Here is a 14,333-nt window from a genome sequence, read left to right as displayed (position 1 = left end):
TTTGCTTTCTTGGCCTTTTTTCAGAGAATATGAATGATAACACCAAAACTTTTTTTCCACTCATGGTTAGTGTTTGGGTGAAGCCATTTATCGTTAAACTACAGTGTTTTCTCTTTTTAAATCATAATGACAACCCAAAACATCCAAATTACCCTGGTCAAAAGTTTACATACATTTCTTAATACCGTGTATTGCCCCTCTAACATCAATGACACCTTGAAGTCTTTTGTGGTAGCTGTGGATGAGGTTCTTTATTTTCTCAGATAGTAAAGCTGTCCATTCTCCTTGGCAAAAAGCCTCCAGTTCCTGTGCTTGGCTATCTAGCATGAACTGCGCTCTTGAGATCTCTCCAGAGTGGCTCAATGATATTGAGGTCAGGAAACTGAGAGAGCCACTTCAGAACCTTCACTTTGTTCGGCTGTAGCCAATGACAGGTCGACTTGGCCTTGTGTTTTGGATCGTTGTCATTTTGGAAAGTTCAAGTACGTCCCATATGTAGCTTCCGGGCTGATGATTGTGTAATGACCAGAGGTCCGAATAAGATCCAGTGAGTCACAAACCAAGACCAAGGCAGAAATCTCCAACAGTATTTACTCAAAGGCAAAATAATAAAAGTAATATGGAGAATATTAAGGCAGATGCACCCCAAAGATACACCAGCTCAGCAGCAGCTGAGATCACTGTGCCACTCCAAGGTCTCCTGAGAACTGTATGCTACAACAGACTAGTAAGAAATTTACCTAACAGGGCAACCAAAACAGGAAAAAGTGTAAATTGAATGTAGTGTTAACAAGGGAGCCCCTGGAACGGCACACTGAGTATAACTTACACAACTCTAATATAAGATGCACCTCTAAAGTCACAATTAAACACTCTGAGCAGGGATACCCGGGTATCTATAACTATTGGTACCGTATCCTGAGATAGATCTCCTCTCAGGCAGGAATCTGCACAGGCTGCAGCCAGTCCATATCTTCAGCGCCAATAAGTTACAGCAAGCTCCTCTTGTCTTGTAGGCGATGCCGAGCCCAAACGCCGGGGACTTAGTGGCCTCACGATGTTGTCTCTTCTTCTGTAGCTCCTAGGAATGCTTCCACAACAACCCATCCGTCTCTGTATCAGCAGTCTGTCCAGACTTGTTTCTTCACTCAATGCACAGGGAATCACAGACTTCCAAATACGTACTGGGTTTGTAGTAAAGTCTCAGTCTTTTCTTAGATAAAGGGTTAGCTCTTCTCCAGGAAACGCTAGCAACAAAAGTCTCTCAAAAGCTTCTTTGCCTCCAAACACACTCGCAGTAAATCCACACACAGTCTCTTTTAAGATGTCACCGCAGCTTCTGCCTTTTCTTCCCGCCTTTCTCTCTCAGCTCTCACTTCCTTGTTTCACTTTACACACGAGACACCAGACCCCACCCCCCAGCACACATTGTCTCCGGGAGTTTTGCAGGGTCTGTTCTCTGCTGCAGCAAGCAAAAACCACAGGGTCCAAGTGCCCTCTCAGTGGGACTACAGTTCACCCTCTTACATGCCACCCCACTAGAGGTTGGCGTCCTCGACATACCTTCCCACTCAAATTCATCTTGATCATGTCGCTGAGGCGGTATTCCTGCCGTAGATCGTGTAGTTCTCCTGAGTCCTACATCAACAGGTGCAACCTTAGAGGGAGCTAAAGTCTCTTCTGTGGTCGTGTTAGTGGGCACAATTGGAGTTGTCTCCTCCTGCGGCTCGATGTCCTGTGATACAGCGTCAGGACCAAGCAGTTGACCTGATGCACTCTCCCCAACAACATCCTCCATATCCCCAACATTCTCATCACCCAAGGCCAGATCGGTCACAGGGGGCAAATAAGCAGGCGCAGGAGTCAGCACACCATCAAACTCAAGATTGGTCACAGGGGGCAAATAAGCAGGCGCAGGAGTAAGCACACCATCAAACTCAAGATCATTCAGAGTTCCCGCCCCTTGGAACATGGCCTCTGGCTCTAGGGGGATAGGCGCCGAATCTTCAAACCAGCACCGTTGTAGCATGTTACGGTGCAAATTACGGGTGGGCCCCCCTGTCCCCACCGGTTCGACCTCGTACACTGGAATCTCAGGATTCACCTGTTTTTTTTATCAGATACGGTATCGCCTCCCATCGGTCACTCAGCTTTCCTGACCGTCGTTTTGTCCTCACCAACACTCTGTCTCCAGGAGAGAACAATTCTGTTTGTACGGGTCGCGTGTCTCTATGAACCACTTGGCGAAGGCGGTCGCCCACCACCTGATGCACCACCCTCAACCACCGCCGATGCTCTCGTACCCACTCGGATGCAGTCCGAAGGGGGACGGAGGAGGGATCTGGCATGTTCAAATCCTCAATGTCTCGGCCAGGTCTACCAAACATCAACATGTGTGGCGAGTAACCAGTAGTACTGTGCACCCTGTTATTGTAAGCCCACATCAATTCGGGGAGATACTCAGGCCAGCGTGTCTGTTGCTGACTCTCTAAGGACCTCAACATTTGCAACAAGGTCCGATTAAAACGCTCACACGCCCCGTTACCCTGAGGGTGGTAAGGCGTTGTTCTCGACTGCTCGATACCATAGAGCTGGTGCAACTCCTTCATCAGCGTCCCCTGAAAGCAGGCCCCTTGATCTGAATGTACTCTCTGCGGACACCCGAACACTTGGAAGAAATGTCGGCACACGGCCTCAGCCGCCGACTTGGCCGTCTGATCTCTTGTCGGCACCGCCACAGCATACTTGGTAAAGTGATCTGTCATCACCAGGCAATAGGAGTACCCTGACGTAGAGTACCCTATCAACACGTAGTCAATCATGAGTAGCTCCAGCGGAGCTGAAGTCTTAATAGACTGTGTGGGAGCCCGCTGCTCAGGGCTTTTGTTGAGCCCACAAATTCGGCACTGCCGACACGCGTCGGCCACCATCCCTCCCAACTCAGGGCAGTAGAGGACTCGCTGCAACCACTGAAGTGTCTTTTCACTTCCAAAATGGGCCCCCTTCTCATGCGCCTCACGAGCGACCACTGGACCCATCCCCACAGGAATTATCAGTTGGTACCGATGCTGCAGCTCCGATGGCAGGTACACCTTACGATACAAAAGACCTTGTTCCACACACAATTTATCCCATTGTCGAAGGAGTTTCATTCCTTCCATGGACAACTGAGCCTTGTCCTCTGCACTGGGCCAGACCTTGTTTTGTACCCAACGGCGCACAAGTGCAACATCCGGACACTCATCCTGGACTTTTGTCCAATCTGAGGATGTTTTACCCAGGACACAGGGCATCCCGGTGGCCACCCCACTTGAGTGTACCACACTTTGGAAGATAGGTATCTGCCCCAAAGCTGGAGTTTCAGTATCCTCAAGTTGTTCGTCAACATCTTCCCCTGATGACCCAAGGGGCACTCTTGACAATGCATCTGCATTGCCGTTTTCTCGACCAGAGCGAAATTTAATGCGGTAATTGAACTTGGCTAGTCTGGCGACCCACCGCTGCTCTAACGCTCCCAGTTTTGCATTCTCTAAGTGAGCTAGCGGGTTGTTATCTGTCATGACTAGCACCTCAGCTCCTGTTAGATACTCGGCGAAGCGTTCTGTCATTGCCCACACCAGGGCCAGCAATTCCAGCCGGAATGAGCTGTAGTTAGCCGGATTTCGCTCGGAGTCTCTTAAAGATCTGCTGCCATAAGAAATCACTTGCTCTCGGCCGTCCTGCACCTGTGCTAGTACTGCCCCCAACCCATGGAGACTACCATCGGTATACAACAAAAAAGGGGTGTCAAACCGGGCGTAGGCCAGCAATGGGGCACTCGTTAGGGCGGTTTTCACTTCATCAAATGCCTTTTTCTGTAGGAGCCCCCATGGAATGGGGCGATTTCGAGGACCCAGCACTGTCCCTCTCAAAAGTTCATTCAAGGGACTCACCACTTGTGAGAATTTAGGCACAAACCGCCGATAGTATCCTGCTAGGCCCAGGAAGGCCCGCACTTCTTGCAGGTCACAAGGAGGTGGCCACTCTTGTACCGCCTTGATCTTACTGTCTAAAGGTAGTACCCCGTCCGGGGTCACCAGATGCCCCAAATATTCAATCTGGTTTCGTAACAGTTGACTTTTTTTGGCTTTATTTTCAGGCCGTAGCTCTTGAGCCGCCGGAGAACTTGACGCAGCTTCTCCAGATGATCTTCAAATGAGGTTCCGAACACCACAATGTCGTCTAGATATATCAGGACTGATTCAAAATTTAGATCGCCCAAGCAATGTTCCATCAGGCGTTGGAGGGTTCCCGGGGCGGTAGCGAGGCCAAAGGGCATCCGGTTGAACTCAAAGAGCCCCATAGGCAAGACAAACGCCGTCTTGGCCCGATCTTTTTCAGCCATTGGGACCTGCCAGTACCCGCTTGCCAAATCCAACGTTGAGAAATACTTGGCCCGATCCAGGGCCGACAGGGATTCTTCAATACGGGGTAAAGGATATGCGTCCCGTACGGTGTGGGCGTTCAATTTTCGATAGTCCACACAAAATCGGAGTGTCCCATCCTTCTTGCGGACCAAGACTACAGGGGCCGCCCAGGGTCCTTCACTGGCATACATCTGGTGATTCAAGTCTCGCAGCACGTTCATTCCGAGCGTCACTTCCATCCCTCTTCTAGGGGGGTGATCCACCAGCACTACCCCTTTCTGTCCCAGCTCTTGACCAAACATTTTTAGTTGCATCCACACGATTCCCTTGATTGACAATTGACCATTATTTGCGGCGGTCAGTCGTATCACTCGGCCATCCTCTGGAATCACTAGTCGACTGAAGTATCTCTCATATACGTCTAGAGGCATTATAGTACATTCGGATCCCGTGTCAACCAAGCACCTCATCTTCCGCCCTTCAAACTCTGCTTCTATCACTGGACTACATGCAAACAAATCTTGCTCATTCCGTCGAGGGCTTTGTGTGGGTGGGGCCGCTGCTGCTTGCCCTCTCATGGCAGCGGCCGGAAGTTTAAAGCCGGCGACGGGGTTTCTGGGGCTGCAAGCGTCCGGCAGTAACGAGAGATGTGTCCCTGGCTCCCACACTTCCAGCAGGTGATTGCTCCTCGTGGACGAGGGCTTGACTCATTCTGATAGGACGACCTGGCCGTCTGTGGGGTCACCGTTCAAGGGGGTGGAGCAGGAGGCCCCCGTGAGGGGGTAGAGGCGGGATCAACTGTCAGTTGAGACAATTTCAGCTTCAACTCCTTCACCTCAGCACGCAAAGCTTGTACCACGCTTACCAGCCCCTCTCCCCCTGACCCTGATGACCCACCTTCCTCCAGCTGGGCACTGTTCACTGACTCCTCGGGCACATGGGCAGATTTCTCTTCCCTTTCCACTGCAGCTCGGTAAATCTGCCAGAAGGATAATTCTGGTGCAGCCCGGGCCATTTCCAACAGTTTGTCCCGGAGAAGTCTATTCGCTAAACCGGTGATGAATTGATCCCGGAGCAAGCGGTCTACCTCCCGGAACGCTCCCATGGCCCCCTGGTCTAGTCGCTGCATCTCATTCAGCGTCTCTTGCAAGATATTAGAGTACTGCATCAGGGACTCACACTCTCTCTGGGGACGATTAAAGAATAGGGACCGAAGCTGGGCCACACGCGCTCGGCCCCCCAAACTCCCCTCTAACAGTTCCAAAATCTTTTCTAACGTATCCCTCTCTGATTCTGGGCGCACCATCACCATACGTCTAATATTGCCCTCCAGTGCATTTAATGCCAGCTCAGCGCGTAACGCGGGGGTCAAATTACACATGCGCAAAATACTCCGGATTCTCTCAGCCCAGTCTTGCAACGCCATATTGCGCCCGTCGTATTTCGGCATGTGCTGAAGTAAAGCTCCTACAGGCACATACCCTCCCGAAATCGCCGCGGCTGCCAGGGGAACCCCAACCCCCGAGGAGGATGCGGATACAGCGGGGTCATTTCTACCCTCGCCCTCGTCCATGACAAACACTGGATCCTGCCGACTACGCCAAAAATGTAATGACCAGAGGTCCGAATAAGATCCAGTGAGTCACAAACCAAGACCAAGGCAGAAATCTCCAACAGTATTTACTCAAAGGCAAAATAATAAAAGTAATATGGAGAATATTAAGGCAGATGCACCCCAAAGATACACCAGCTCAGCAGCAGCTGAGATCACTGTGCCACTCCAAGGTCTCCTGAGAACTGTATGCTACAACAGACTAGTAAGAAATTTACCTAACAGGGCAACCAAAAACAGGAAAAAGTGTAAATTGAATGTAGTGTTAACAAGGGAGCCCCTGGAACGGCACACTGAGTATAACTTACACAACTCTAATATAAGATGCACCTCTAAAGTCACAATTAAACACTCTGAGCAGGGATACCCGGGTATCTATAACTATTGGTACCGTATCCTGAGATAGATCTCCTCTCAGGCAGGAATCTGCACAGGCTGCAGCCAGTCCATATCTTCAGCGCCAATAAGTTACAGCAAGCTCCTCTTGTCTTGTAGGCGATGCCGAGCCCAAACGCCGGGGACTTAGTGGCCTCACGATGTTGTCTCTTCTTCTGTAGCTCCTAGGAATGCTTCCACAACAACCCGTCCGTCTCTGTATCAGCAGTCTGCCCAGACTTGTTTCTTCACTCAATGCACAGGGAATCACAGACTTCCAAATACGTACTGGGTTTGTAGTAAAGTCTCAGTCTTTTCTTAGATAAAGGGTTAGCTCTTCTCCAGGAAACGCTAGCAACAAAAGTCTCTCAAAAGCTTCTTTGCCTCCAAACACACTCGCAGTAAATCCACACACAGTCTCTTTTAAGATGTCACCGCAGCTTCTGCCTTTTCTTCCCGCCTTTCTCTCTGAGCTCTCACTTCCTTGTTTCACTTTACACACGAGACACCAGACCCCACCCCCCAGCACACATTGTCTCCGGGAGTTTTGCAGGGTCTGTTCTCTGCTGCAGCAAGCAAAAACCACAGGGTCCTAGTGCCCTCTCAGTGGGACTACAGTTCACCCTCTTACAATTGTAAATTTGCCTCCAGTATTTGCTGATAACGTGCTGCATTCATCTTTCCTTCAACTTTGACCAAGTTTCATGTGCCTTTGTAGCTCACACATCCCCAAAACATCAGGGTTCCCAGTCCTTGCTTTACAGTAGGAATGGTGTTCCTTTCATCATAGGCTTTGACCTCTCTCCAAATGTAACGTTTATGGTTGTGGCCAAAAAGTTCAATTTTGGTCTTATCACTCCAAATTACCTTGTTCCAGAAGTTTTGATGTTTGTCTCTGTGATGTTTTGCATATTGTAGGCGAGATACTTTGTGTCATTTGCGCAATAATGGATTTCTTCTGGCGACTCGATTATGCAGCCCATTTTTCTTTAAGTACCTCCTTATTGTGCATGTTGAAACAGCCACACCACTAGTTTTCAGAGTCCATTATTTCAGCTGATGTTATTTGTAGGTTTTTCTTTGCATCTTGAACAATTTTCCTGGCAGTTGTGGACAACATTTTTGTTGGTCTACCTGACCGTGGTTTTGTTTTTACAGAGCCCCTGATTTTCCATTTGTTAATCACAGTTTGAACGCTGCTGACTGGCATTATCAATCCCTTGGATATATTTTTGTATCCCTTTCCTGTTTTATACAGTTCAACTACCTTTTCCCATAGTTTTGTTGACAATGCTTTTGCTTTCCCCATGACTCACAATCCAGAAATTTCAGTGGCTGGATTAAAGATGCAAGAGTCTGTCTGGATCAAAGAAACTCACTCAGCTTTTATGCACACACACTGATTACAAGCAAACAGGTCACAGGTGAGGATGTTACCTTTAGTAGCCATTCAAACCCATTTGTGTAAACTTCTGTGCCTGTTATCAGGCCAAAATCACCAGGGTATGTAAACTTTAGATCAGGAGCATTTGGATGTTTTGGATTGTCACTATGATTTAAAAAGAGAAAACACAGTAGTTAGACAATAAATGGCTTCACCCAACCACTAACCCTGAGTGGAGAAAAAGATTTGGTGTTATGATTCATATTCTCTGAAAAAAGGCCAAGAAAGCAAAAATTTTGCTGGGGTATGTAAACTTTTCAGCTCAACTGTATATACTGAACTATATGTGAAAAACTAGGAAGGAGTTTAGCGGCAGATGAGTGTTTGCCTAAATATAACCTCTAGTGTCTGGTTATCAGGTGATCACCAGCGTGACATGTAAGCATCACGCGCATGCGTGGTAGAACATGTGTGGACAAGCAAAGCCTGAGCTGGAAGGCTTAGTGTTTCTCATCTAGTAATTAATCAGGTATGATGACAGAATCAAGAAATGGCATTTTTAGTGAGCTGAAAGAGGCAGAATGTAACGCTATGCCGGTGTCTCTGCGTGGTCTAACCCTCCTCCTGGCATGTACGTCAGCATACTCATGTCCCTGGCCACGACAGCGTCCTCGTTCCCTGCTATGCTTCCTCCTGCTTTGTGCATTCTGCACAAGTGTCCCGGCGGCACAAATAGTGTGCAAGTGTGGGCTCTCACTGGTTCTTAAAGGGGCAGTGTGTGCACTTTGGAAATGCCCCCAGCCAATATCTGGGAGGCATTAAGTATTAAAGGCATGCACCCCAGTTAGTTTTTATGCCTCAGTGTTAGCAATGGGGTCCTCCTGCGTCTCCTGCCATAGCATTTCATGTCATTCAAATGTAGATGGATAGTTTGCACCGACATTGATGAACCTTGAGCCTGTGGACAGCTTGTATTGCTTTAGAACTTGATCGGCGCTATGTTTTGACTGCCTAAGGACATTCACACAGGTAATGCACAAACTAGGGAGACAAATGTTTGAACTTGACAGGTACAGACTAGGTAAAACTCTTCTCTAAACCCTAGTCTGTCCCTGCCTGACCACGGAGGTTTGCACCCTACGATAACGCAATAGCTCCCCTACTCGACTGCGGCTTACCCTGAATGTCCTTAGCAGCTCCAAATGGATATAACTGAAATTAATTTTGAACAATATGTCTCATCATTTACTCTATCCAAGAACCAGATTTCATGTAGCAGTAAACCAACATTTATGGGAATTTCTGATTTTAAGCAGGCATGAATATGAAACATACAACACAGAGTCTACAAATGGCATTTTTTAATTTAAAACAATCTCATTACATTGCCAAATTTCACAGTTCATGTGCCGACCGAGATTTTCAGACTACCATCGGTCTGCTATATGCTTCATATATAATGTACCTTTGAGGCTGTTAGCTTGGTCAGGAAACTCCCAAGCAGTCCTGAAAATGAGGTTGGGACCACAAAATGCAGATATGTCCAGCCAACCTTAGGCCAAGTCCATACGAACGTATACAAAATCGTCCATTTTTTATCCAGAAAAAACGGACTATTTTTAATCCGTATTGTCATCCTTATGTAATACATATGTCCATTTTGTCCACCCATATGGCATCTAATTTTCGTTTTATAAATTTAATAAATAATAAAGGGCTAAATAAAGTATCCTGTGTTGAAAATTATAATGGATCTGTGAAAAACACATGGCACGCTGATGCAACCCGTATCTGATCTGTTTTTTGTTCAACTATTAACTTACAATGCGTAAATCTGATCCAAGATATGGATCAAAGCAGTGCATGCTGTAATTTTTTATACGAAGACCCTAGTGTGTGTAAAAATGTTCATATGAATTATCACATTGATTCGCATTGGTCAGTGTCTTGTCTGTATGCCAACTGTTCGGGATATGGACAACACACAGACGATTGCACGTCTGAACGAGCCCTTATACTGATGAGGATGATTAGAAGATGGTTTCTCACTTTTGCCATGATTTTTTTTTGGCAAATGTTTTACGGATAGCATCAACCACATCTTTGTTTCTCAGACTATATATAATTGGGTTTAACACTGGAGATGCTATGGCATAGAGAGCAGATACAACTTTGTCAGCTTCCAAGTGGTTGCTGAATGCAGGTCGCACGTATGTATAAATCACACCGCCATAGAAGATAGTCACTACTGTGAGGTGAGAGGCACAGGTGGAGAAGGCCTTCTTTTTCTTATCGGCAGATTTGATTTTCATAATGGTAGAGATGATATACGTATAGGAAATAACAGTCAGTATGAAGGACATCATTCCGAGTAACACATCGGCGGCCACAGTGACAACATCATTGACATATGTATCTGAATTTGCCAACTTTAGTACTGGCGGAATTTCACAGAAAAAATGGTCGATGATATTTGTTTGCTTGAAAGAAAGATTTAATATAAGACATGTATGTGTCATTGAGTTCACTGAACCAAGGATCCAGGCTGCTCCAGCCAGACATGCACAGGCTGTCCTGCTCATTATTGTCTTGTACCGTAAAGGGAAGCAGATTGCCACGTACCTGTCATAAGCCATAACTGTCAGAAGAATCAGCTCAGTACTCACAGCGGCAGAAAAGAAATACAATTGGGAAATGCAGCCATAGTAGGAGATATCCTTCTTATCTATTACAAGGATTTGGAGTATTTTAGGGATAGCAGCCGTCGTGCAACAAATATCCAAGATTGAAAGATTAACAAGGAAAAAATACATTGGGGTGTGGAGTCGAGGATCAGCGGTAATCACTACAGTTATCAGAATATTCCCAGTAAATGCCATCATGTAGATCAATAGGAATATCATAAAGAAGAGAGGCTGGAGGTTAGGATAGTGGGAAAGGCCTACAAGGAGAAATTGCATAGGTGATGTCTGATTCATCTTGGATGTCGTTTTGTGAAACCTGTAAAATACAACAGTCCATGTTTATATAACCAATTATTTTCACCTTCAAAATGTTGATATTCACTAAATACATAGATGCCAATGTGACATATATCACACCTAGATCATTTTTGGCACGAATTCAATAATGCACAATCTAATATGCTACTAGAATAAGGAAGCTAAAGGTAATTGCAGAAACTCTTTATAATAAGTCAGAATTAGTTATGTCTTCATCTTGTCTGTCTAAGACAATTGTTTTATTTGGAGCATGTAACTTAGTGAGTTCTCCTGCCTGGTATAAAAATGTTAATAGGAAAACCATGTATTGGGTGGATGATCCTGGTCTTCCAGTGCACTAGTAGGTTTGGCATAGCTTAGCTCAAATAACTTTTTTGGGTTGTAGTTTATGTGTTCTAAATTTAGGCATGATCTCTTAACCCCTTAACAACTACTAATACACATTAAAACGGCAGTCGTTAAGGAGCCTAAATCGAACATAAGAGTTCAAGCCGCCCGGCAATTAAAATTCCCATGGTTGTCAACTGTACATGATAGCTGATACCCTGTGGTATCGGCCCCGGCCGGCTTTCTAACCAATTGCAGCCAAATAACTCCTTAAATACCACTGTCAATCGCGACAGAGGTATTTAATTGGTTAAAAGGGTGTTAAAAGATCCCCTTTGTGACTATCGGACCCCCGCGACCAGAATCCTAGGTGCTGATGGTTACCATGGTACCCTGAGGTCATGTGATGACCCCAAGTTACGGTCATCTGTAAGATCCTGCTATTAGCTGGGTCTCATAGGCACAGTCAGAGAGTTACTGACAGGTCTCATTCACTGCAGTACATGAGTACCACAATGTATGAGACCAGAGATCAAAGTAAAAATATTTATCTCCTTCAGTGGGACTTAGAGCAAAAGTAAAAAAAATTACATAAAATCAGTAAAAACTTTAAAAAAAATACACAAAAAAGTGCACATAAATCACAAAAAGCCGTTTCGCTACTCAAAACGCAGCCATTGTGTTAAAAGAAAAATAAAAAAAAAAGAAAGTACACATACGGTAATTGGTATCGCCACGACCGAAATGACCAGATCTATATAACAGTCATGTTATTTATTCTGTATGGCAAACACCGTAAAAAAAAAACATGCTAAGAATGTGGCTTTTTCATCATACTGATTCACAAAATCAACATGGGTTTACTAGGGACCGTTCCTGTCAGACTAATCTGATCAATTTCTATGAAGAGGTAAGTGCCAGACTGGAGCACGGGAACACAGTGGACGTAGTGTATATGGACTTTTCAAAAGCTTTTGATACGGTGCCACACAAAAGGTTGTTACATAAAATGAGAATAATGGGGATAGGGGAAAATATGTGTAAGTGGGTTAAGAGCTGGCTCAGGGATAGGAAACAACGGGTGGTTATTAATGGAGCACACTCGAACTGGGTCACGGTTAGCAGTGGGGTACCACAGGGGTCAGTATTGGGCCCTCTTCTTTTTAACATATTTATTAATGACCCTGTAGGGGGCATACAGAGCAGAATTTCAATATTTGCAGATTACACTAAACTCTGCAGGGTAATCAATACAGAGGAGGACAATTTTATATTACAGGATGATTTATGTAAATTAGAAGCTTGAGCTGATAAATGGCAAATGAGCTTTAATGGGGATAAATGTAAGGTCATGCACTTGGGTAGAAGTAATAAGATGTATAACTATGTGCTTAATTCTAAAACTCTGGGCAAAACCGTCAATAAAAAAGAGCTGGGAGTATGGGTGGATGACACTCATATTCAGTGGCCAGTGTCAGGCAGCTGCTACAAAGGCAAATAAAAAATGGGATGCATTAAAAGAGGCATAGATGCTCATGAGGAGAACACAATTTTACCTCTATACAAGTCACTAGTTCGACTACACTTAAGGTACCTTCACACTAAACGATATCGCTAGCGATCCGTGACATTGCAGCGTCCTGGCTAGCGATATCGTTTAGTTTGACACGCAGCAGCGATCAGGATCCTGCTGTGATATCGCTGGTCGTTGAACAAAGTTCAGAACTTTATTTGGTCGTCAGACCGGCGTGTATCGTCATGTTTGACACCAAAAGCAACGATACCAGCGATGTTTTACACTGGTAACCAGGGTAAACATCAGGTTACTAAGCGCAGGGCCGCGCTTAGTAACCCGATGTTTACCCTGGTTACCAGTGTAAAATGTAAAAAAAACAAACAGTACATACTCACCTTCGCGTCCCCCGGCGTCCGCTTCCCACACTGACTGAGCGTCGTAAAGTGAAAGTGAAAGCACAGCGGTGACGTCACCGCTCTGCTGTTAGGGCCGGCGCTCAGTCAGTGCAGGAAGCGGACGCCGGGGGACGCGAATGTAAGTATGTACTGTTTGTTTTTTTTACATTTTACGCTGGTAACCAGGGTAAACATTGGGCCCTGCGCTTACTAACCCGATGTTTACCCTGGTTACCCAGGGACCTTGGCACCGTTGGTCGCTGGAGAGCGGTCTGTGTGACAGCTCTCCAGCGATCAAACAGCGACGCTGCAGCGATCGGCATCATTGTCGCTATCGCTGCAGCGTCGCTTAATGTGAAGGTACCTTTAGAATACTGTGCACAGTTCTGGCCTCCGGTGTATAAAAAAGACATAGCTGAACTAGAGCGGGTGCAGAGAAGAGCGACCAACGTTATTAGAGGACTGGGGGGTCTGCAATACCAAGATAGGTTATTACACTTGGGGTTATTTAGTTTGGAAAAAATGAAGGCTAAGGGGTGATCTTATCTTAATGCAGTGTTCCCCAACTCTGGTCCTCAAGAGCCACTAACAGGTCATGTATTCAGGATTTCCTTAGTATTGCACAGGTGATGGAATTATTGCCTGTGAAGTTGAGGCAATTATCACCTGTGCAATACTAAGGAAATCCTGAAAACATGACCTGTTGGTGGCTCTTGAGGACCGGACTTGGGGAACACTGTCTTAATGTATAAGTATATGAGGGGACAGTACAAAGACCTTTCTGATGATCTTTTTAATCATAGACCTGAGACAGGGACAAGGGGGCATCCTCTACGTCTGGAGGAAAGAAGGTTTAAGCATAACAACAGACGCGGATTCTTTACTGTAAGAGCAGTGAGACTATGGAACTCTCTGCCGTATGATGTTGTAATGAGTAATTCATTACTTAAATTTAAGAGGGGACTGTGTTGTGAATTCTGCTCTTGGGTTCCCTCCGGTGGTTGTTGGTGGTAATACAGTTGTCCCTGGGTTGCAATCCTGAGCAGGTGTCCCTGCTGATTGCAGCTCTCTCTGGGTATTTAGGTTTGCAGGATCCATTAGCCCTTGCCAGTTGTCCATTGTTCTTGGAGGTTTTACATCTCTGTCTGGTTCCTCCTGCCCTGCAGCCATATCAGCCAAGATAAGTGTCTGGGTTTTGTTTCAGCAGCACACATGCTGTGTGCTTTACTATTCAGTACTATTCATTGTTTTTTCTTGTCCAGCTTAGACTGTGTTTGGATTTTTTCAGTCAAGTTGGATTCTCAGGAGATGCAGAT

At 45.9% G+C, this 14,333-nt stretch overlaps 1 protein-coding gene across 1 annotated transcript; it reads right to left on the bottom strand.

Annotated features, from left to right (window-relative positions):
• Window positions 1–9,822: 9,822 nt before the first annotated feature.
• Window positions 9,823–10,755, bottom strand: LOC143798846 (olfactory receptor 13G1-like). The gene has a single exon (XM_077281129.1). It carries the CDS (start codon window positions 10,753–10,755, stop codon window positions 9,823–9,825), a length of 933 nt encoding a protein of 310 aa, XP_077137244.1.
• Window positions 10,756–14,333: the final 3,578 nt, after the last annotated feature.

This window comes from Ranitomeya variabilis, chromosome 1 (assembly GCF_051348905.1).
Source record: "Ranitomeya variabilis isolate aRanVar5 chromosome 1, aRanVar5.hap1, whole genome shotgun sequence".
NCBI lineage: Eukaryota > Metazoa > Chordata > Amphibia > Anura > Dendrobatidae > Ranitomeya > Ranitomeya variabilis.
This window is presented reverse-complemented; position numbering and strand designations above follow the sequence as displayed.